Source organism: Hyperoodon ampullatus (assembly GCF_949752795.1).
Source record: "Hyperoodon ampullatus genome assembly, chromosome: 15".
Lineage (NCBI taxonomy): Eukaryota > Metazoa > Chordata > Mammalia > Artiodactyla > Ziphiidae > Hyperoodon > Hyperoodon ampullatus.
Genome location: NC_136928.1, coordinates 19,256,381 through 19,281,508, shown reverse-complemented (window position 1 = coordinate 19,281,508; position 25,128 = coordinate 19,256,381). Strand labels below are relative to the sequence as shown.

Genomic DNA, 25,128 nt, shown 5'->3' with positions numbered 1-25,128 from the left:
TGAGAACAATGTAAGTTTTTCAGGTTGGCAGGTTTTCCCCTGGCTGTCAGGAAGTTCCAGGCAAATCATGAGAGCCCCTTGCTCCGCTTTGCCCTCTGAGCTGACCTGTTTCGGCAGCTGGCTTGGTGTCAGCATCCGGAGAGGCTTCCCCACCCAGCCCTACCCCACCCTCCCATCTACTCTGGGCGTTTTATCAATATTTGTGTCAGTGCTCCCACTGGGCCCCGAACCCCTGAAGGGCCGGTGCCCTTTACATCCCCTGTGCCTGGTGGAGGTTGAGAAGTATCTGCTGAGCGAATTGCCTGTCCCCGTCGGTCCCTCCGTCAGCAGCAGGAGCCTCTCTCTGCGACGGGCTGTGGAGGGTGCGGACGACCTTCTTTGTACACGCGGCGTGTTTCCACTTGCAGTCCAGAGAACAGATCAAGATGAGACTGTGGCACGACCACTTGCTGGAGTACGGCAGGACCGTGTGCATGTTCCGTACGGAGAAGATCCGGAAGCTGGTGGCCATGGGGATCCCCGAGTCGTTACGCGGCAAACTCTGGCTCCTTTTCTCTGGTGAGCGTTTCTGGGGTCTCCAGGCCAGCTTTTATTTCTGGAGCAGACACGGGACAAAGACCCCGACCTGGGCAGTGTGTGTGTGTGCAGAGGGGTCCCCTCTGCCTGTGACATGTCCGACCGGGGACCTCAGGACCTTCCCATGTTGGCTGTGATGTCCTGGGTCAGTGCAAGGTCTGGCCAAGGGATCGCCTCTCCTTTAGAAATGACTTTACGAGCCTCTTCGTTGTCCTCAGAGTTCTGTTCAGGGCGCCCTTGACGTGCCGTGTCTTTCTAGGACGTGAGTCCTGAAGTAGAGGAAACGAAAACGTCCTCAGAAGGTGTTCAGTCGCGTGTGTTGTAGTGATTCCCTCAGTGCGCGCTTCCTCTCGGTCGCTCCTCTGTGGAGGGCGCACGGCGTCCCCGCAAGGCAGAGCCACAGGGTTTTCTCTCCCGCCTGCGCCCAGCTGTCCCCACTGGACCGGGGACTCTCCTGCTGCTGCTGCTGGCGGGCGTCTCTCATCAGGACACTCGCTGACGGAGGAGCTGAGACTGGGGCCGAGGTCCCCAGAGGCGTCCCGAGCAGGCATTTCTCTGTCAGCCGTTTGGTGCCACGCGGTGGAGTGGCTGGGGCCCTGCCAGCAAGAAGGGAAGGCCCTGCGGTCTGGGACGGTGTGACTGCTGCTCCTTTCGGGGTGCTAGGAGCGGGGTGGCCAGGGCACCGCCTGCCCCGGGGACCCTGCTGTGCTTTCCCGGAGGCTAGGCCTGGGGACCCGTCCTCCCCGCGCCCTGTCCCTGTTCCTCCCTCAGTCGGCCTCCCCCTCGGTCACCTCTCTCCTCCGTCTTCCCCGTCGCTCCCCGAAGTCACCCAGCCCCTCTCCTCTGCTGCCCGAGACCCCCAGACCCAGACCCGATGCTGGCCGGCTCCTGGGCGCTGGGGCTACTGAGCGGGTGTCTACTGGTCCTTCTCCTCCCGCGCTCACCTTGTTCCACAGGCCGAGTCTCCTGCTGCCTCCCGGCCTGGCTCACTGCCCACCAGCAGCATGCCAGTGAAACCCTTCCTCTGTCAGATGAGGGTATTTTTGTGTTTAATAAAATACAGGGGACTTACACAAAGCATCCTCCCCGTATTTTTGTGTTTAATAAAAACAGTCCATATTCATACGGAGCAGCAACCAAAGAAAGTGACACGGTTCAGAATCCCCCGCCTGAAGTGCACACACACACACACACACACACAGTTCTGTTGCCAGGGGATACAACTTATTAAAAGCGTAGTAATAAAGCTATTTCTAGTGTGAGCTCTTCCCCCCTCTCTATAAGGCTATTCTTAGAAAAGCCATGTTATTTCTTTTTTTCTCTTTTCTTCTGAGCAGAACTGAAGTTCCTTTTGGTTGTGTGTGGTCTCAAACTATTTTTTATGTCCCTCAGGTGGCAGGACCCCACTGAGGGCCTCTGACCGGACAGGCCCCTCCCCATGTGGACTCTCTCCTGGTAATCAGTCCCCCCTTGAAACGTTACTTTTAAATCATCAGATGCCGTCACCGACCTCGCCTCGCATCCCGGTTACTATGGCAACCTGGTGGAGGAGTCCATGGGAAAGTGTTGCCTGGTGACAGAGGAGATAGAACGGGACTTGCATCGTTCCTTACCGGAGCACCCCGCCTTCCAAAACGAAACGGGGATCGCTGCTTTGAGGAGAGTCCTGACGGCCTATGCCCACCGGAACCCCAGGATCGGGTACTGCCAGGTGAGCTGTGCGCTGCGGGGTGGAGGTCATAGCCCCCGTCCCGGGCTACCACCCAAGCCTCGGGTGCTGTGTTCTCAGCCGTCTGTACTGAGGACTGTCGTGTGGAGGGAATCAACCTCGTGTAGTCAGGCTGATGATGCAGAAGCAGCAACGTTAGCCAGTGCCTGGGGAGAGCGTTGCACAGGCTGGGCCTCTGTCCGCGGGAGGCCGTGCAGTCTTCACGGTCTCCGGGCCTCCACTGCAGGGCAGTATCGATGAAGCTGCCATGGAGCTTTCTCCCTCCAGACCATACAGAAGTCATAGGGATTCTTTTTTAAATGCTATTTGGGGAGGAAAAAGCTGTTTGGGGTGGATCACTTTCCTCCAGGATGCACGAGTGGAGGTAAGACACCCTCCGAGTGGTAAACAAGCACAAAATAAAACCCCGGCACAAGGCTGGGTGAGGGAAGCTACTGACCCTTAAAAACAGAGGATTTTAAACTTTGTTTCCTGTGCATAAGCGAAATTAGTGGGTGAGTGTGGGCGTGTGTGTCTCCGTCCGAAAGTAGACACAGAGACAGCTGGGTGGGATGTGAGCCTGAGGCGTGCTCCACAGCCCAATCCAGCATTACACCATGGGCTCAGGGATGGAGCCGTGGCTGGTCGCTCAGCCCGGTGTGTCTTATGAGGCCACGGTGATACCGTGGTCGTTCCAGCTCGGTGTCGCTGTGGGTGGGTACGCTGGGTCTCTCATCATGCAGTCTTGATTTCTGCGGATAACTTGGGCTTGTGTGTTATTGACTGTCTCTGTGGCACTGTGTGGCCTTGTCAGTAACTGTCCCCTCCCCTGCGAACCCCCCGAGCAGTCCATGAACATCCTGACCTCCCTTCTGCTGCTATACGCCGAGGAGGAGGAAGCCTTCTGGTTGCTGGTTGCTGTGTGTGAGCGGATGCTGCCCGACTACTTCAACCATCGAGTCATTGGTAACTGCCTCCTTCCCCCCTCTCTGTACCCAGGGGTAGTGACGGAGCCGGAGCAGAGATGTTGATCACCAGTCCTGGTTATAAAGTCCCCTGTGCCACTCCGCTAGTCTCTGCCCAAACACCATTTTGACTCTTGAATTTGCAAAACTAACTGGTGTAAGTCTCTGCACAGTTTTGGCAAAAGGGCGGAATGTGGCAACCTGATTGCTCTCTTGCCACAAACTCTTACAGATTTTGGATAAAGAACAAACGAATTATGTGGATAGTTGAACTTCAGGAAAGAAAAACCTAGGCTCAAAAAGCAAATCAAAAAGTGAAAACCAAAGAGGTTTTTCACTGATGCTGAGGCCTGGAGGGGAGGGGGTCTGCTCCTGGTACCCAGGGAGTTTGTGCAGACAGGAGAGGAGGGGAGGGGAGCAATACTGGAGACGCTTGAGGGCCGACGTGGAGGGCAGAGGAGGAAAACGCCTCACTTACAGCTTGATCACAAGAAAGCACATTGGTGGCTGCTTGGGCTCTGGGCAAACTTGTGTTTGACCCATCAGTGCTCAAGCACTTGAGCCGCTGTCCTCCATGCGGTTGAGATTGGAGTGTGCATCCTCTCTGTGGTCCAGCAACCTCCTTGTGGGGAAAAGGACACGGAAATTGCTCTGACCTGGTGATACTCTTAGGGACATTTTTTAGTAATCCGGAATGAGAGATGGAGGTGGCCTAAAATTAGGGCGGCAGCCATGGGAACAGAAACAAAAGAACCAATTCGAGATGGAATTTGGCAAAGGAGTGGATGTAGGGACAAGGCAGGAAGAAGAGGCTTGAAGGCTGAAGTCTTAAGAACCAAGGGAGTGTGATGACCACTCGGAGGAAGGTGGGGTGGGGCTTGGCTGGGAAGGAGGTGGCCTTTTGGTGGCCTCTGACTGTCTTCCTCGGCCCCCTTCCTGTGCCTGAGTGGTTAACTGGTTTCCTTCCCTTTTCACCTCGTATCGCGTGAGGTATTTAATGCTGTACAGAGCAGCAAGGAATAACCAGAGCCTCGCGGTCATTGCGAAACATGTTGTCCAAGCCCTCATTAGGTGAGGAGTGTTGCTATGGGGCAGACGGTACTCAGCAGTGATCAGTAGACCCTCCGTGATAATGTGGCCACCACTACAATACAGGGTAGAACATTTGGAACATTTCCATAACCCACCAAGTTCCTTTCTGCCTCTTCCCTGCCACACGCAACACTTGGTAGTGACTTCTGTCACCACAGATGAACTTGGCCTATTTTTGAACTTGGAATAAACATAATAATAGAGAATGTTCTGGCTTCCTTCGCATAACATGTCGCTGTTGGTGCATCAGCAGTTCCTTTTCATTGCTGAGTAGTAATTCATTGTACATTCATACCATGATTTGTTCATCTAGTCACCTATTGATAGACATTTGAGTTTCCAGTTTCTTCTTATTATAAGTAGAGTTGCAATGAACATTCATGTATGAGTCTTTTTGGAATGTATATTGTCAGTTTTCTTTGTCTTTACCCAGGAGTAGAATTCCTGGGTCATAGTTAGATGTATGCTTAACTTTATAAGAAACTCAGTTTTCCAAAGTGGGTGAAATGCCTTCATGTTATCTCACACCAGCAATGTGTGAGAGTTCCAGTTGCTCCACATCCCTGTTAGCACTTGGAATTGTCTTTTTAATTTTAGCCATCCTAGTGGGTAAGAAGTGGAATGTCATGATGGTTTTAATTTGCATTTCTCTGATAATTGTTAATGATGTTGAACCTATTTTTCTGTGCTACTGGCCATTTATTTATCGTCACTTTTGAAGTGTCCAAATTTTACCTCTTTTTAGAAAAAGATTTGGTTATTGATTTCTTACTTGTGTCAGTTCTTTATTGTGATTACGAAACCTCTGTCAGGTATATGTATCGCAAATATTTTCTCCAAGTTTGAAGTTTGCATTTTCATTTCATTAATGGTCTCTTTTGAAGAACACCAGTCATTAATCTTGATGAAGTCCAATTTATAATTTTTTTCTATGGTTAATGCTTTTGTGTCCTAAGAAATTTAGCCTTTTTCCTGTATTTTTTTAGATGTTTTTTAGCATTAGCTTTTATACTTAAGTCCATGACACATTTCAAATGTATTTTTCTGTATGGTGTGAAGTAGGAGGTAAGGTTCTTTCTTCCCCACGCCATGCAGATATCCACTTGATTCGGCACTATTTTTTTTTTTTTTTTTGTCCATGCTGTGCGGCTTGCAGGATCTGAGTTCCCTGACCAGGGATTGGCCCCGGGCCCACAGCAGTGAAAGCGCCGAGTCCAACCACTGGACCACCAGGGAATTCCCAATTCACAACTGTTTTTTGAAAATACTGTCCTTTCCCCATAGAATTACCTTGGTCAAAACATCAAAAACCAGTGAACTAAGTGTGAGTCCTTTTCTGGCCTCCAGTCCCGTTTCATCGTTGTGCGTATCTCAGAGTCGTTTTAATTTGGGGCTGACTTTGGAGGGAGTGACTCTCTCCCCAGCCACATCTCTGTGGCCTCCTTTCCCAGGGGCCCAGGTGGACCAGTCGGTCTTCGAGGAGCTCATCAAGGAGCAGCTCCCTGAGCTGGCGGAGCACATGCACGACCTCTCGGCCCTGGGGTCCATCTCCCTCTCCTGGTTCCTGACGCTGTTCCTCAGCATCATGCCCCTGGAGAGCGCGGTGAACGTGGTCGACTGCTTCTTCTACGACGGCATCAAGGCCATCTTCCAGCTGGGGCTGGCCGTGCTGGAGGCCAACGCCGAGGACCTGTGCAGTAGCAAAGACGACAGCCAGGCCCTGATGGTCCTCAGCAGGTGGGGACCGCCTGGGGCGGAGGGCAGCAGCGGGACTCCAGGCGGCCAGGCTGTCACTGTGGGAGTTCTTCCGCTCTACCACTCGTCACCCCATGTGCCCCCAGGGCCAGGCCATCAGGCAGCCCCATCACCTGGGTGCGGTGAGGAGTCCGCCTTCCCTCGCTCCTGTCCACCAAGTTAGAGGCAGGAGGGGCGAGGGTATCGGTGCCTTTCTCTGAGCAGGTTCAAGTGTCCTGAGTCTAGAGGGACTCATAGTGGCCTTGAACGGGGGCGGGCAGGTGGACATGGGGAAACAGCCTCAGGCCGCCAGCTGGAGGATTTGGACATTTTGTGCGTAGGGGATGGTGTGTTGCAGGGAAGGCAAAGTCCCGCGAAGCTGAGGATGGGAACCTGGGTCCCTTGGAGCTGAGGGCAAGTTGGATGACAAATGAAAAGTTCCTTTTCAGAATACTGTGAAAGCTTAAAATTGCAGGATGCGCAGGATTTTGCATTTATGTCACCGGAGAGTCACAGACCCCTGGAAACCTTCCTGTGGCGCCCAGGTCCCCAAGTCTGGCTTCACGCACGTCTCTCGTTTTCTCTAAAATGAGTGTAGCAGTTGGTAAAGCTGTGCTTTTCCGGTGGGTGGTGTGCCCAGGTTTCTGGATCACATCAGGAACGAGGATAGCCCTGGACCCCCGCTAGGCAGCCACCACGCCTTCTTCTCGGATGACCAGGAGCCCTGTCCTGTGACTGACATCGCCGACCTGATCCGGGACTCCTACGAGGTACCTGGGCCCCATCCCTGCCCTGCCCCAGCTCTCTTGAGAGATGGACTTCCAGGGAGGTTTTCCAGGCTACTTCTGTTGCCTGTATGGATGCATAAGGGATCCTGTGAGTGAGGGATCCCTTCCTTCCCTGCAGAAGTTTGGAGACCAGTCTGTGGCTCAGATTGAGCACATGCGCTGCAAGCACAGGATCAGGGTCCTCCAGGGCCACGAGGACACCACAAAGCAGAATGTGGTGAGTAGAGGCCTCCCGAGAACCACTGCTCCTGGTGGCCAGGTGCTGACCTGGGCTGGGTCCCCTGCTGCTCTCCTAACAGGAGAAAGCCAGCTTTTTTTTTTTTTGCATTGAATTAACAACTTGACAGGGTGAGCTGGTGGAGAAAGAGCGTGGGTTTAGTTTGAGAGTCAGACAGATTGTGAGCAAACTAACCGCTGTGAACCTTGGTCTCCCCGATTGTAAAACGAGGAAAATACTACCCACCGTGTGGGCTTCAATGAGGGACGGTATAGCGCATGCCCGGCACCGAGGGCCTGCAGTGTTGATGGCTCTGCAGGAGGAACTTCCTGCCCACGCTCTAGCCTTGCTACTCTTTACTCCCATTAGGACTTAAATGCTTGTCCTGAGTCACGGACGTGTGAATCAGAAAAGTTGAGGATAAAGCCCTGAGAGAGTCGCCATAAAGTGACCTCTGTGTTGGGAACAGACTCTGTCCCGGGAGGAGCTGGGCGCCTGGCGTCCACCCCAGCGGGACGCGCCCTCTCGGCCTCTGGTCCTCCCAGGGGCAGGCAGAGAGCTCACTCCATGACTGTTTGTTCTTTCCTCGAGCTCCGAGTCGTTATCCCCGAAGTCTCAGTCCTTCCAGAAGACCTAGAGGAACTCTACGATTTATTCAAGGTAGGAAAATCTGGAAGGATGAGGGAGTGACAGGCCCTGAGCCAGGCCCCAGCTGATGTCATCGCCTGCCTGCGGGAGGGTGCAGAAGCTGGAGGGGTCAGCAGGTGCCTGTTGGGTGGCAGCGAGGCTGGGGCAGCCCCCCGGCCAGCTCTGGCTGGGCCGTGCCTGCTGGGCCCGAGCACGGATGCTGCTGCGCTCGGCTGAGAGGCCCTCTGCTGGTGACACGTCCTTCACTGCCCTAGGCCGAGTCCCCAGTCAATAGTGGATTCAGGGACTTCCCTGGTGGTGCAGTGGTTAAGAATCCATCTGCCAGTGCAGGGGACCCGGGTTCGATCCCTGGTCTGGGAAGATCCCACATGCCGTGGAGCAACTAAGCCCGTGAGCCACAACTACTGAGCCTGCGCTCTAGAGCCCGGGAGCCACAACTGCTGAGCCCACGTGCCACAACTACTGAAGCCCGTGCGCCTAGAGCCCGTGCTCTGCAGCAAGAGAAGCCACCGCAATGAGAAGCCTGCACACCGCAACGAAGAGTAGCCCCCGCTCACCGCGACTAGAGAAAGACCGCGCACAGCAACAAAGACCCAACGCAGCCAAAAATAAATAAATTTATTTTAAAAAATACCAAAAAAAATAGTGGATGCAACAGTGACCCTTACTGAAATTATCACCTCGTATACTTTTTTCTATTATTATTTTTAAAAATTGAAGTATAGTTGATTCACAATGTTGTGTTAGTTTCTGGTATACAGCACAGTGATTCAGTTATACATATATACTTTTTTAAAAAAAATATTTATTTGGCTGTGGCTGGTCTTAGTTGCGGCACGCAGGATCTTTGTTGTTGCCGTGTGCGGGGTCTTCGTTGCAGCATGCGGGATCTTTTTTATTTTTTAGTTGCTGCATGCGGGATCTTTAGTTGCGGCATGCACGTGGAATCTAGTTCCCTGAGCAGGGATCGAACCGGGCCCCCTGCATGGGGAGCGTGGAGTCTTAGCCACTGGACCACCAGGGAAGTCCCATGTGTATATTTTTTCATTATAGGTTTTTACAAGATATTGAATACAATTCCCTGTATCACCTCAAATACTTTTTAATCATAACCTCACCCACATGACGTGTGTACATATTCTTGTGTTTGTGGCTGGTCTGCCTGCTACCTTATGTTCTGTTTTCCCTTGATGCTGTCATGAACACTTTTTCATGTTGCCCTATGGTCTTACTCATTTTTAAATCATTTAGAACCTGTCATGTTGGTAATACTTAACATACTGAACTGCATTTCGACTATTTGGATATTTAGGTGGAAGCCTTGCTGAATTAAATCACCCTGCAAAGACCATTTTCAAGTGCCTTCCTAGGACTTTTCTTGCTTGAAACAGTCAATACAAATGGGGAAGAGAGGCAGACAGTGGACCCACTCCCGACAGCCTGGCAGTGAAGTCACAGAAAGCAGGCCAGCCTGGAGGAGTCGGCCACCAGAGCTGTTCTGGTGGGGCCTCTGAGCCGCCAGCAATTCTGCACTCAAATTGCCGCAGGCTCAGCATAGTCCTAAGCAGCACTTAGGTTTCCTGAGCAGAGCGCAGAGATTGTCTGACCCTTCTTGTGGCTGTCGTGTCACATCTCCCTGTGGTCACTGACATGGGTGGCTGGCTTAGTAGTTTCCTGGCACTCCTCACGCCTGGTCAGCAGGATGCGTGATGAGGAGTCCTCAGGCTACGTCTCCTGTAAACATCACCGGGTTTCAAGTTTGATAGTTTCCTCTGTTGCATGAAGAGAAAATACGAAGCCAGAGGTGACTTTGTGTCCCACACCTCTCTCTGACTTTCGAGGAGGAAAAACAGGGAATACTAGAAACACAAAAGCAGGTAAACAAACGTGTTGTTTAGCATAAAAAGTCTTTCATTTATTTAGGGCTAACTTCTCAATTTGAGAGAATAAGACATGTCTCACATCTGAATTTATATGACTTAAGAGATTGCCTTAAATTCATCATAAAAATAAGTTTCATTAGGTACGAACTGTATCATTAATCTTTCATACAAGGAGTATTTAAAGCAGACAGACAGCTATTTCCTGTGTCCTATTTCTATCTTTTCTGCGAACAATGTGGGTGAAATTTATTTTCGTATTTGCCTTCAGCTCTGCAGGCCTTTCATTTGTGTAGGACTAACTATGAATATAAACTTCAACTATAAATACAAGACCGATTTCAAAATGCACTTCCAAAAGGAATCCCAGTACCATAGCGTCATCGTCATGGTGTCTAATTCCGTCGTACAGCCCGAGGTGCCTGCTTTGTGTGCCCAGAGCCGCGCTCACCGCCACAGAACCCCCCACCCAGGCTGTCCCCCGCTCCGCCCCCCTTGCTGCTGGCCTCCCTGAATTCCCGTGGCTTTCATAGTCTGACCTCTTATATTTTAATGCTTCTTTAAGTACTGGGTGGTATACTGGTCCCTAGTTGGGTTTTACATGCATCTCTTGTCTCTTGAATCAGAAATTCATTTTCCCAAGGGAAAGGGCCACACAGAGGTACCCTTACATTGTTGTATAAATATGTGATAGGGTCTTATTAAAGAGTCCATTCCTTAACTTCACTGCCTCCTTCCCTAATCCCGGAACGTACAGGTGTGACCATTCTCTATGTTAACAAGAAACAGCCTGCTCTGTCTTCTTTACATACCTTTCCTATTAGAGATGAACAGTGTGTACTTAATGAAATCTGTTTTTATTCTGAATGGAAAGCAATTTTTCTTTTATGCCTTAATGCCACTCTTTCTTTTCTTTCAGTTTTATTGAGGTATAATTGACCCACAGCACTCAGGTTAAGGTGTACAGCGTAATGACTTACGTGTATTGCGAAATGGTCCGCAGTAAGTTAACATCCATCATGTCATATATTGATAGATACAAAAAGAAAGAAAATGATTTTTTTCTTGTGACGAGAACTTTTAGGATCTACTCTCTTAGCAGCTTTCAAAGATACCACACAGCAGTGATAACTATAGTTGTCATGTTGTACGCACATCCCCAGGACTTATTTCTCTTATAACTGGAGATTTGTACCTTTTCACCCCCTTCATCCCGTTCTATAAACTGCCCCCACGGCCAGCCCCAGCCTCTGGTAACCACGAATCTGATCCTTTTCTATGACTTTGGGTTCGTTTGTTTGTTTTAATTTATTTTATTTTTGGCTGCGTTGGGTCTTTGTTGCTGCACGCGGGCTTTCTCTAGTTGCAGCGAATGGGAGCTACTCTTCGTTGCAGTGCGCAGGCTTCTCATTGCGGTGGCTTCTCTTGTTGTGGAGCACAGGCTCTAGGCGCACGGGCTGCAGTAGTTGTGGCACGCAGCTCAGTAGTTGTGGCTCGCGGGCTCTAGAGCACAGGCTCAGTAGTGGTGGTGCACAGGCTTAGTTGCTCTGCAGCATGTGAGATCTTCCCGGCCCAGGGCTCAAACCCGTGTCCCCTGCATTGGCAGGTGGACTCTTAACCACTGCGCCACCAGGGAAGCCCATGTTGCTATTTTTTTTTTTTTTTTTTTAGATTCCACATATGAGATCATACAGTATTTCTCTGACTTATTTCACTTACCGTAATGCCCTCAAGGTCCATCCAGGTTATAAAGCAATGTTTTAAATTACATAAATTCAGATTTGCGATGTCTGTCCCTTATCCTCTGAAATTGAAAACAGCTTCATTAGTCTTCTCTCTTCAAGTAAGATGGGAACAATATAATACACACTTGATGTCACTGACTACTTTTGGAAATACTCAGGACCTGAAAGAGTGCCTTACGTATTCCACAAACCTGCTCTTGTTAATGATCAGCTAAATTTATTCACTGTTGCAGGATTATCAGGCCCTAGACAGTGTTTGGTTTCTTTAATATTATTTTGCTTGCTTCCATGTTCTGGTTAAGACTTTTTTTTTCAAAATTTAATTTAAAAATGCAAAACAAAACAAAAATATACAAGATTATACCTACTCTTACCATTAAAAGAAGAAAAATAACAATTTTAAGCAAAATTTAAAGGGTCTTATCCTGTCAGCACCTCCAATTCCACCTTGTACAGTAATTACTGTTAACAGTATGATGAATATCTTTCCTGATTTCTTTCTTCTTATACTATATCTCTCTGCAGACACACACAAAGACAACGTACTCTTACTCTTTTTTTCCCACATAAAAGTGAGATTGTGCTACACAGAGTGGCCTGCAATTTTTATCATGGACATTTTTATAGATTCAGTATCTACAGATCTTTTCTCATTCTTTTTTAATGGCTGCAAGATTTGATGGTAGGGCTTAACCATACTTTATTAACCATTCACCTGCTGAGGGACACTTATCTCATTTCCAATTTTTTCTGCTTTATAAACAGTGCTGTACCAAGTATCCTCGTGCCTTTCTCGGGACACCTGTGCTGCCGTTTCTGTAGGATGGGTTCCTTAGGGACGCACAAACCAAATCTTAGTCACTATTGCTAAAGCGCTTTAGATTTTTCAAATTTCAGTTCTACTGATGATGTCTAAGAGTGCTCATTTCCTATGTTCCACACTCACCCAGCATTCAACATTATGGATCTTTTAAAATTTTACTAGTTGTGTAGAAAATTGCATTTCATTTTAACTTTCATTTGTTTACTCATTAGTGAGGCTGAGTACCCTTTCATAAGTTTATTGGCTAATCATATACTTTCTTGTATCACCTCTTCATATCCTTTGCCTGTTTTTATATTGACTTGTTTTTCTGTAGGATTCTGTGTAAACTGGTTGTACTAGTCCTTGGCCTTTATAACTGTTTTCTTCTGGGTAGGATTCTGAGGGCCTCCAGCATCACAGGATGGCAAATATACATGCAAATTCACAGTGTGTCTTGGGTTTGAGGCATGGGAATTTATCAGACTTTTGTTTCACACTTGAACGTTCTTATGGTACTTTTCATGATTCTGTAAAGGCTGTTTAAGGAACATGGCTCCCGATAATATGCAGGAAAATTATAAATGGCATTTTGGTTTCCATCCAAGGATAGGCACTTGGATATTACGGCATCTGTACTTGTTTCTGTGCCTTCCTTATGGGCAGAGGGCATTGAAATCGTGAAGAACCCTGCAGTCGTTGGGAACTGTTTCAAGTGAGTTGAGATGTTCCAAGAGGTGATTTAGTACAGGTGTAAAAGAAACATTCTAAAGAGGCTAACCTGGTCCTAGGCGACAGGGCCGGTTTTGATTGCTTTAGTTTTCAGTCTATTCCCAAGACTTCAAATTGCCTTTGCTTTTTTTACTTCTAATTTTTTGAATTGTTAATATATTCACGTGGCTCAAAATTCAGAACATATAAAAAAGCACACAGTAAAAAGGCTTGCTTCTCCGTCTGGGTCCCTGCCCCCGTTTTCCATCCTCACAGGTTACCAGGGTAAATCGTTTCTTCTGTATCCTATAGATTTGTCTAGTACTTTCTGACTTTCAAATAATATGATTTAAGAAGAAATATCAGGATAAAAATTGTATGATTTCAGTAATTAAAACTATAGCAGGGGAGTTCCCTGGCGGTCCAGTGGTTAGGACTCTGTGCTCTCACTGCTGTGGGTCCAGGTTCAATCCCTGGTTGGGGAACTAAGACCCCATAAGCTGTGCAGTGTGGCCAAAATTAAAAAGAAGAAAACAAAACTATGGCAGCTGAACTGTACATTTAAAAATTATTAAAATGGTAAATTTTGTTATGTATATTCTGTTACAATGAAAGAAGAGACCTTAATAAAAAGGAAAAAGTTTTTGCTTGTTACTACAGGGTTACCTGTAACTACATTTCTGGTTGGAGTGGTGAGATTGTGAGTTCATTTTTTCATTTGTTTGTTTTATAATGTTGCTTATTCAATACTTAATTTTACGAGGCAAAGCAAGTCAGGAGAGAAGACTGTGTTGGCTTTGGCCTTTACGTGTGTGGCCTCCCGTGGGGGCCGCCACCCCTCACAGACCCCTCTTGCTCCCCTGTTAGAGAGAACACATGATGAGCTGCTACTGGGAGCAGCCCAGGCCTGTGGCCCTGCGCCATGACCCCAGCAGGCCCTACGCAGAGCAGTACCGCATAGACGCCCGGCAGTTTGCACGCCTGTTTCAGCTCATCTCGCCGTGGACCTGCGGGGCCCACACAGAAATCCTCACTGAAAGGACTTTCAGGCTCCTGGATGAAAACATGGACCATCTGATTGAATTCAAAGCATTCGTGAGCTGTCTCGGTATGACTCTGTGGGTCTTTCCTGCAGTGAGTTCATTTGGGATGTGAGTCTGTGAACACAAGACAAGTAGACTGTCAAGCAAGCACATCCACTCAATGAAATGGGTTTGGGACTCGCCTGACGTGATTTGGGGATTTTAAAAGTCCCTCTGCAGGCTCCTCTCGTGACCACTTTTATGTTTCCTAAGGGGGTGGTGGGGAGGGCAGCCCAGGCTCTCATCATATGTGGTTGTTGACCTTGTTCTCCTGGGCACCCAGGGTGTGGTGGTGTCTTGTTAGGAATGTGTCCTGAGACACATTTTTTTAAAAAATTAAATTTAAAATTGAAGTATAGTTGATTTACAATATCGTGTAAGTTTCAGGTGTACAGCACAGAGATTCAGTTATACATACATGTGTATGTGTGTGTGTGTGTGTGTGTGTGTATATTCTTTCTCAGATTCTTTTCCCTTATAGGTTATTACACGCTATTGAGTATAGTTCCTTGTGCTATACAGTAGGTCCTTGTTGGTTGTCTATTTGATGCATAGTAGTGTGTATATGTTAATCCTAGCCTCCTAATTTATCCCCCCCACACACATTCCTAACTCTTGCAGCTAAAATTAAAATCTTTCAGAAGGTATGAGGCCGGACAGAATTCCTGAGGTTGTCTTCCCGCTCAGCAGTCACCAGTCACTACCCGTCACATTGTCCTTTCAGACACACACTGTCTGGGTAGCAGTATATGAAGTGTCAGGTCAACAGACACTGACCGTACTACGTTCTCTCTACAGTGACTTTGTGTCCTGACACATGTACTTTAACCATTTGCATGTACTCAGTCTCTCTCTCTCTTTTTTGATTTTGCAGATATTATGTATAATGGAGAAATGAATGAGAAAATTAAACTGTTATATAGGCTTCATATCCCTCCAGGTAAGAAATTCCAAGTAGAAAAGTTAGGCTCTGTTCTGTCTTGACGTAAATCAGCTTTGTGCATGACCCTGAGGTTCTTCTCTTTTTAAATTTATTTAGACTTGAGGCAACAGATGTTTCTAGTTTGGGGTGGCTGATGACAGATTTTGAGTACCATATTGTATGGCCTATGGCAGGGGTTCCCAAACTCGAGTGTGCATCAGAATCATCTGGACGGCTTGTTATAATACAGGATACCTGGCCCACACCAGTTTCTAATATGCTAGGTCTGAGGACCACACTTTGAGAACCACGGGCCTGTGGAATGTGGGGGAAGACAAACCCTGGTTGCCTTAACAGATGGTTATTTTAGCTTACTGTTTTTTGAAACATTGAGGTAAAATTGGTATATAACATTATTCTAGTTTCAGGTGTAGAACACGGTAGTTCAGTCTTTGTATACACTACAAAGTGATCACCACAGTGAATCTAGTTACCAGTCGTCCCCATAAAATGGACCCCCTTCACCCATTTTGCCCACCCCCCCAACCCCTTTCCCCTCTGGTAACCAACAGTCGATGGTTTATTTGTTCATTTGTTTCATTTTTTAGATTGCATATATGACTGAAATCATACAGTATTTGTTTTTCTCTGACTTATTTTGCTTCGCATAATGCCCTCAAGGTCCATCTGTATTGTTGCAAACCACAAGATTTCCTTCTTTTTTATGGCTGAGTAGTATTCCATTGTGTGTATGTATGTGTGTGTGCAACTTTACTGAATTCATTTATTCCAAGAGTTTTTGGTGGAGCCTTTAAGGTTTGCTATGTATATGGTATCTGACAGTTTTATTTCTTCCTTCCCTTTTATTTCTTTTTCTTGCCTAATTGTTCGGGCTAACACTTCCAATACTGTGTTGAATAGAAGTGGCAAGAGTAGGCATCCTTGGGCTTCCCTGGTGGCGCAGTGGTTGAGAGTCCGCCTGCCGATGCAGGGGACACGGGTTCGTGCCCCAGTCTGGGAAGGTCCCACATGCCACGGAGTGGCTGGGCCTGTGAGCCATGGCCGCTGGGCCTGCGCGTCCGGAGCCTGTGCTCCGCAACGGGAGAGGCCACAACAGTGAGGGGCCCGCGTACCGCAAAAAAAATAATAATAAAAGAGTAGGCATCCTTGTCTTGTTCGTGATCTTAGAGGAAAAGCTTTTAGCTTGTCACCATTGAGTATAATGTTAGCTGTGAGTTTGTCATATGGCCTTTATTACATTGAGGTATGGTCCCTAAATAACCACTTTGATGAGAGTTTTTAATCATAAGTGGATGTTGAATTTTGTCAAATGCTTTTTCTGCATCTGTTGAGACAGCTGTGTGTTTTTTATCCTTCATTTTGTTAATGTGGTGTATCATGTTGATTTGTGGATGCTGAACCATCCTTACATCCCTGTAATAAATCCCACTTGGTCATGGTATATAATCCTTTTAATGTATTGTTGAATTAAATTTTTTAAAACCCTCAAAGTATTAGCATCTATTTTTATCAGGGATATGGACCTATAATTTTGTTTTATTGTATCCTTGTTTGGTTTTGGTAGGAGGGTAATTTGGGCCTTGTAAAATGAGTTTGGAAGCATTCCCTCCTCTTCAGTTTTTTGAGTCTGAGAAGTTTAGGTATTAAATCTTTGAATGTTTGGTAGGATCCACTAGTGAAGCCATCTGGTCTTGGGGTTTTGTTTGTTGGGATGTTTTTAATTACTGAGTCAATATCCTTACAAGTAATTGGTCTATTGAGATTTTCTGTTTCTTCATGATTTAGTCTTGGAAGACTGTATGTTTCTAGGTATTTATCTTTTTCCTCTAAGTTGTTTGTTTCGTTGGTGTATAATTGTTCATATGAGTTTCCTACAATCTTTTGTCTGTTGTACGTTGTAACTTCTCTCATTTCTGACTTTGAGCTCTCTTTTTCTTGGTGAGACTAGCTAAAGGTTTGTCAACTTTGTTTATCTTTTCAAAGAACCAGTTCTTAGTTTCATTGACCTTTTCTATTGTCTTTTTAGTCTCTATTTCATTTATCGCTATTAATTTCCCTCTTAGAACTGCTTTTGCTGCATCCTATAGAGTTTGGAATTTCTATTTTCATTTGTCTCAAGGTATTTTTTGATTTTCTCTTTGAGTTATTTGTTGACCCCTTGGTTGTTAAGTATCATGTTGTTTAATCTTCACATAATTTGTGATTTTTCCAGTTTTCTAATAATTGATTTCTAGTTTCATACCATTGTGTTTGGAAAAGATGCTTGATATGATTTCAGTCTTCTTAAATTTATTGAGACTTGTTTTGTGGCCTAACATGTGATTTATCTTGGAGAATGTTCCTTGTGCACTTGAGAATATGTATTCTGCTACTTTTGGATGGAATGTTTTGTATATATATGTGGTTTAAGGCTGATGCTTCATTATTGATTTTCTGTCTGGATGTTCTATCCATTAATGTAAGTGGGGTCTTAAAGTCCCCTACTAGTACTGTATTGCTGTCAATTTATCCCTTTAGATCAGTTAATATTTGCTTTATTTATTTAGGTATGCCTCTCTTGGGTGTATAAGTATTTACAAATGTTGTATCTTCTTGTTGGATTGATCCTTTTATCATTATGTAATGCTCTTCTTTGTCTTTTATTACAGTTTTTGTTTTAAAGTCTATTTTGCCCAATAAAAGTATAGCCACCCCAGATTTCTTTCTGTTTTCATTTGCAGGGACTGTCTTTTTCATCCCTTCACTTTCAGTTTGTGTCCTTCCATCTGAAGTGAGTCTCTTGTAGGCAGCATATAGATGAGTCTTGGTTTTTCATCTATTCCGCCACTCTGTCTTTTGATTAGAGAATTTAGTCTATTTACACTGAGAGTAATTATTGAGAGGTATACACTTATTGCTATTTTGTTAATTGTTTTTTTGTAGTTCCTCTCTGTTCTTTTTCTCTTTTTTCGCTTCCCTTGTGGTTTGATGACATTCTTCAGCGTTATATTTAGATTCCTTTCTCATTATCTTTTGTGTAGGTTTTTGCTATGTAGTTATCACAAGGTCCACTATATGACAGCCTATATATATAAGTCTATTTTAAGTTGATAGCAACTTAAGTTTAAGTGTATTCTAAAACTCTGTATTTTTATTCCCTCCCCCTACGTTTTGTTTTTGATGTGATATTTTACATATTTCTATTCTGTATATCCCTTAACCAATTATGGTGTAGTTAACTGTACTATTGGATTGGCCAAAAAGTTCGTTCAGGTTCTTCTGAAAGATGTTGCAGAAAACTCCAAACGAACTTTTTGGCCAACCCAATACTTTTGTCTTTTAACCTTTATACTAGCTTTGTAAGTGGTTGATCTAGCTTTACCTTAATGTTGCCTTTATCAGTGACATTTTGACTTTCATGTTTTCTTGTTGCTAGGTAGGGGTTTTTTTCTCTTAAAGAAGTCCATTTAACATTCCTGTAAGGCTGGTTCAGTGGTGATAAATGCCTTTAGCTTTTGCTTGTTTGAAAACTCTTTTATCTTTCCTTCAATTCTTTTTTTTAAAATTCATTTCAGTTGACATAGGACTATGCAAATGTTCTTTCCTTTGTATTTATTTATTTTAATTAATTTATTTTTTGGCTGCATTGGGTCTTCGTTGCTGTGTGCAGGCTTTCTCTAGTTGAGGCGAGTGGGGGCTACTCTTCATTGTGGTGTGCGGGCTTCTCATCGTGGTGGCTTCTCGTCGCGGAGCATGGGCTCTAGGCACGCAAGCTTCAGTAGTTGTGGTGTGCAGGCTCAGTAGTTGTGGCTTGTGGGCTCTAGAGTGCAGGTGCAGTAGCTGCAACACATGGGCTTAGTTGCTCCGTGGCATGTGGGATCTTCCCAGACCAGGGCTCAAACCCATGCGCCCTGCATTGGCAGGTTGATTCTTAACCACTGCACCACCAGGGAATCCCCATCTCCTTCAATTCGTTTTTCTTTAATAAATTTATTTATTTATTTTTGGCTGCATTGGGTCTTCGTTGCTGTGCATGGGCTTTCTCTAGTTGCGGTGAGTGGGGGCTATTCTTCGTTGTAGTGCGCGGGCTTCTCATTGTGGTGGCTTCTCTTGTTGCAGAGCATGGGCTCTAGGCGTGTGGGCTTCAGTAGTTGTGGCTCGCAGGCTCAGTAGTTATGGCTCGTGGGCTCTAGAGCACAGGCTCAGTAGTTGTGGCGCACGAGCTTAATTGCTCTGCGGCATGTGGGATCTTCCTGGACCAGGGCTCGAACCCATGTCCCCTCCATTGGCAGGTGGATTCTCAAGCACTGTGCCACCAGGGAAGCCCAATCTCCTTCAATTCTGAATAACCTTGCTGGGTAGAGTATCTTGGTTGGAAGTTTTTTCCTTTTAGCACTTTGAATATATTGTGCCACTCCCTCTGGCCTGCAGCTTCTGTGAAAAATCAGCTGATAGTCTTATGGGGGTTCCATTGTGCATAACAAGTTGTTTTTTTTCTTGCTGCTTTTAAGATTCTCTCTTTATCTGTTTATCTGTAACTTTTATCATTTTAGTTATAGTGTGTCTTGGTGTGTGTCTCTTTGGGTTCATTGTATTTGGAACTCTCTGGGCTGTGGGAGAGTCCCATGGGACTGTAATTGTAAACTATGCTGACCTCCAGACCAGGAGATCTGGAGGTGCTCCCCAGGCAAGTTACAAAAATCATGACTTCAGATGAGTGTATAAGCCCTGTGGAAGGTACCAGTGAGCTGTGGTGAGGCTAAGAGAGGGCGTAAGGGTTATGCCTCCCTGCCTACATTCCGAGTGTGCCTCTGTAGCCTCTAGGTGTGTGGCAAATCTAAGCCCGCCCCTCAAGTTGAAGCTCTAGGACAAGTAAATGGGCCCTTTTTTGCAGGTGGGCTGGGGGGGGTGGTGTTCCAGTCTGTTGTCTGTGCAGTGCCCTGGGTGTGGTAGCCTGCCCAGAACCGTCTTTCCAATTGTTACAGTCCTGTGGGGCCCCAGAACTCATGCCCTCCCTGGCCACCAGGGCCAGGGGGTCAAGGGATAGCCCCTGTGTGGACCACATTTATCTGCTGGCTTTTGCGAGGCTGCAGGAGAGAGGGTTGAGTATGGGGCACACCTGCAGCTTTAGTGATGCAGGTAAAGAGCCCTGGGGCGGGGCACTCCTGTGACTTCAGTGGGACTGTGCGCCCACCGCCATTAGCAAGCTATAGGTAGAGCAAACAAAGGGGAAAATGGTGCTTTCATTCCCGAAGAAAGTTCCACCTGTCTCTGCCCCTCCAGCAGAAGCTTTAAGATTAGCAAATGGGGGCTTCCCTGGTGGCGCAGTGGTTGAGAGTCTGCCTGCCGATGCAGGAGACACGGGTTCGTGTCCCAGTCCGGGAGGATCCCACATGCTGCGGAGCGGCTGGGCCCATGAGCCATGGCCGCTGAGCCTGCGTGTCCGGAGCCTGTGCTCCGCAACGGGAGAGGCCACGACAGTGAGAGGCCCGTGTACCGCAAAAAAAAAAAAAAAGAAAAGATTAGCAAATGGGTCTCCTTCACATGCAGTCCAGGCACTTCTTAAACTGCTGCCTCTGCGCTGGGTCCTAGGACCAGTGAGACCCTCAGTGAGTATCTCAGATCCCTACACTCCCCAGGTCCCTGGGACATAAGCCCCCCTTGGTTTACAAAGCCAGACAGTTTGGGGGCCTCGTTTCACCTTAGGTGCTGATCCTAAGGTCTGGGGTGCCTGATGTGAGGCTCAAACCTCTCGCTCCTCAGGGCATAGCTCTGGACCTTTGAGACTCCTCCCTGTTGAGGGTTGCCTGGCCGGGGATGGGGATTTTGGTGAGACTCTGTATCTGCCTCTCCTCTCCATCTCCATGTGGCCCTTTTACCTCTTGTTGTGGAGGAGCTGCTCAGCTAGTGCTGTTCTTTTTCAGCAGGGATTGTTCTGTATGTAGCTGTAGTTTTGGTGAGTCCATGGGAGGAGGTGGGTCCAGGAACTTTCTATGCTGCCATCTTGGATTGCCCCCCCCACCCCACCCCAATCTGAGTAGGTTCAAGCTCTGTGACCAGGTTTTGTGCTGATGTGACACGGTTTCTGGCTCCTCAGCAGCCCCAGCTACTGGTTTTGAAGGAACATGTCATTTGTTCAGCGTGTAAGACCGTGCTTCCTCCAAATTTAAGCAGTGGTAACCAGACACAAAGAAAGCAGTTTTGAAACCTGTGAGATCAGGCTTGGCATTTCCCTTAAAGTATTCCTTGGATCTCTGAAACTGACAGAGGTAGATTAGGAATCCCAGAGGGTCTCTGGACCCCAGTGCCATGGTTCTGGTGTTGGACGGTTTCTCTGATAGAACTTTCTAACAAGGGACCCTGGGGAGGTGGCGAGCTGTGAGGTTTCCAGGTCCACGAGATCCTGGGGGCTTTTAAAACTCACACCTATACAGAAGTTGAAAATGCATGTGGACGTTATTTGTGGGCTTTCTGAGTACACTTCCTGAGCTCAGCCATTACGGAGTTGGCATCTGTTGTGCATGTGATGCTTATGGAAACACCCTCTGGCAGCCACACACAGCTCCTCCTCTGCTTTTTCATGGACTCATTACTTTAGTACAGACGGTTGAGCATCATAAAGTTCCTTGCCTTTTATTGTTTTGTTTTTCACTTAATTTGCGCGCACACACACACTTTTTCAGATTCTTTTCCATTATAGGTTATTACAAGATACTGAATATAGTTCCCTGCGCTCTACAGTAAAACATTGTTGTTTCTCTATTTTCTATATACTGTAGTGGTGTGTATCTGTTAATCCCAAAATCTCAGTTCAGCCCTCCCCGCCCTTTCCCTTTGGTCACCATAAGTTTGTTTTCTATGTCTGTGAGTCTGTGTCTGTTTTATAAATAAGTTCGTTTGTATTATTTTTTGAGATTCCACATATAAGTGATAGCATATTTGTCTTTCTCTGACTTACTTCAGTTAGTATGATCATCTCTAGGTCCATCCATGTTGCTGCAAATAGTATTTCATTCTTCTTTATGGCTAATATTCCAGTGCGTGTGTGTGTACACACACACATACATACACACCACATCTTCTTTATCCATTCATCTACTGATGGACACTTAGGTTGCTTCCATGGCTTCCTGGCTATTGTAAACAGTGCTGCTATGAACATTGGGGTTGCATGTATCTTTTCGAATTATAATCTTTGTCTTTTCCAGATATATATGCCAAGGGTAGGATTGCTGGATCATATGGTAACTCTAGTTTTAGGTTAAGGAACCTCCATGGTGACTATAGCAATTTACATTCCCTTGCTTACCTATATTTAATATTTGAATTTTTGATGCAGTTAAAAAAAAGTCTTAAGAATACAGACAACCTAAAACCTCTATTTAATTTAAATTTGACAGGGCCATGGAGATCCACATTTAGGCACTTTTCATGTAAATAGATTTAATTTTAACAAATATTTACTTTCCACCCTCATGAATAACATTTTGATTAAAGGTGGAACAAACACACTAGTGGGAAAAAAAGCTTAACTCACTAATGAGGAAGTATACTTAGGATTACAAGTTTGAATTTGTGTGCCCAGAGAGTGATGTCTTATTTCCCTGATGGGAGGTGGAAAACCAGACAAAGACATCAGCCTCTGGCCTCAAACACTCGCCCTGTGCAGAGAGCGCTGGAACTCCGCGAGGGTCAAACAGGAGGCAGAGGGCTTTGTCTGATCACTTACAAAGGTATCTGATGCACCTTGGGAAGCAAAGAAGCCCTAAGCCCAAGGCCTCACAGTGTTTGAAGAGCTCAGTTTATTGGCTCCATGGCGACCACACACAGTTTAGCAAATAGAAATGTTCCAGATGATTTGATACCAAATTAGGTGATGAAGGGAGGAACAGTATTCTAGAAGGTTACTGAATCAGGAGTTTTCACTGAAAATTGCTAAATCTGTAAGTACTGGTCATTTCACTCAGCTAATTACACTAATTGGACATCCAGAAGACCATTTCCCGGAAGAACATTAGATTCATTAGGAAGAAGCATCAAAACAAGCTACCAAGAATGACCTATCAGAATTAGTAAATTAATACAGACGAATGAGGCATTGGAGGCTTCCTGTAAAGACAGCACACTGTGAGTGGAGCTGCTAGCACAGTTCTGCTCCTGCTGGGAACTCTGGGATTCAGGAAATACATTGTTGGACTTGCAGAGCAGCTCCCCAAAAGGTGTCCCTGCTGGTCTGGATCCATGTTAAGTGACGTTCTTAAAACGCTGAATGTAATAAAATTTGAACAGAGGTCAACTTATCACAGGATCCAAAAATGATAGTTTACATTTAATAACTTAGGCAGTACTGATGTCAGCTACATCAGAAATGATACCAGGCACATTTGATTTGGTGAGAGACAGCTTAGGCTAGATGAAAGTCTGTTCTTTGTATTGGGATCCTGAGTTGAAAATGTCACTTGAGGGTTTTGCAAAATATGAAAAGTGTAGAATATAAACCTCCCGAGAAACATTTTGTGAAATTAAAAGGCTGCACTGAGAAAAGCTGGGTGCTTAAGATCCCTTGTATCGTCCAAATTGTTAAGAAGCCACTAAAATGGGGTTTATGGTCCCAGCATCCAGTACTTGTTGCAGCGCAGGTGATTTTTATAGTAGATATCTGAGACACAAGTCGGATACTTTGGTTGGTTTTCCTATCAATGACGTGGTTATATTGGAATTCCTAATTAATCCAAATGCAAGTCTGTTCCCTTAGAAATTGATTGCTGTTTCTAGCCAACATGGAGGGGTAGAAGGGGGGGCGCTGTATGGCTTTTCCAAGAAGGAAATATATTGGAAAATGGTATTTTGGTGACTGTGGTGTCAACTACGTCTGAAGGCCAAATTGTGTTGAAAGCAGTCTATGTACTCTTCTGCCAGAGAGAAGCAACTTTCAGTGGAACTGGCTTTTTCCCTCCACAAGCATCCCATTTAGAAAGTGCCGAGACAGCAGTGATGATGGCAGTGTTACAGGGAATGAGTATGCGCACCAACTAATGGAGGTGCTTGAAGCTGCAAGGAGGGTGTCGTGCTTGTGTCTGTTGAAGCCACGTACTTACCCACCAGTCACACAGACATGTGAGATCGGGAGCTTCAAGATAACCAAATACAAATCCTTCATCCAGTTTTAACGTGCAGAATTTGAAGTGAGACACGGTGAAAGCTTTAATCGAACTCTCAATCCATTTATAGTCTTGAATTATGAATTACACATATATTGGAATGTAAAAACGTTACATTTATAAAAGCTCAAATATCTCATTTTAAAAGGTTGGAAGTACATTTAAAGGTGGTATGAACTCAAGTGTTTACTGTTTTTCCGTATGCACCGTATCTTACATTTCTGATAGGAATAGATGGCAGCATGAGTGTTTTCCAGTGAGCGCCAAGACTCCACTGTCCTGTGTCCAGTCCGGATGCCGGCGCTTTCTGTGTGCAGGGACTGGAGAGGTCGGCTGGCCTTTCTGGCTCCTTGTCTCTGTTGACACTTGACCTGCCTCCTCTGGACACTCACCCACCCCTTGAATTAATCGTTCCTCTCTGTGCTCTCATGATATTCGTGTGTATTGGGTCTTCTGTTAGAGCATCTTCTTAAGAGTGACTTGTGTACACGTTTCTGTTTGATACACTGAGCTCTTTGAGGATAGGGACCCAGTATCTGCTAGACATCCCAGCGGCTATTACTTGTGAAGCCATTTCTATCGTGACTGCCCCACGTACCATCCAGGGTTTGTAATTTTCCTCCTGTTCAGTTTGAGTGGATTCTCACATGTGCCACTGCATAGAATTTGTTTTGAGTAAAGTTGGAAAAACACGACTCAGTAACTTTTGTTTAAAAAAAAAAAAAAGCCCCAAACAGCCTCCCACCTTCCAAACCCCAGGAACGGAAGGAGGGTAGATTAATGAAGGCTTTGGTGCCATCTTGTGGATATTTGTTGGATCACAACAGAATTTTGCCTTTGATTTATTCTCAGTGAATGGCTATTAAGTTTCAACCTTTTAAAAATGAGGATCCTGGGGCTTCCCTGGTGGCGCAGTGGTTGAGAGTCCGCCTGCCGATGCAGGAGACGTGGGTTCGTGCCCCGGTCTGGGAGGATCCCACATGCCGCGGAGCGGCTGGGCCCGTGAGCCATGGCCGCTGAGCCTGCGCGTCCGGAGCCTGTGCTCCGCAACGGGAGAGGCCACAACAGTGAGGCCCGCGTACCGCAAAAAAAGAAAA

The 25,128-nt window shown here is 46.2% G+C and overlaps 1 protein-coding gene across 2 annotated transcripts in view; it reads left to right on the top strand.

The window, feature by feature from the left end:
- TBC1D8 (TBC1 domain family member 8) overlaps window positions 1-25,128 on the top strand; it is a gene marked incomplete at both ends in the record, with an annotated part of 130,340 nt that overhangs the window by 101,646 nt on the left and 3,566 nt on the right. For both annotated transcript variants that reach the window (XM_079720754.1, XM_079720755.1), the window contains 9 exons: window positions 408-558; window positions 2,073-2,287; window positions 3,133-3,250; window positions 5,793-6,078; window positions 6,716-6,845; window positions 6,982-7,080; window positions 7,672-7,740; window positions 13,734-13,974; window positions 14,823-14,888. In XM_079720754.1, the coding sequence (XP_079576880.1) occupies window positions 408-558; window positions 2,073-2,287; window positions 3,133-3,250; window positions 5,793-6,078; window positions 6,716-6,845; window positions 6,982-7,080; window positions 7,672-7,740; window positions 13,734-13,974; window positions 14,823-14,888 (1,375 nt within the window). The remainder of the gene's footprint in view (window positions 1-407; window positions 559-2,072; window positions 2,288-3,132; window positions 3,251-5,792; window positions 6,079-6,715; window positions 6,846-6,981; window positions 7,081-7,671; window positions 7,741-13,733; window positions 13,975-14,822; window positions 14,889-25,128) is intronic.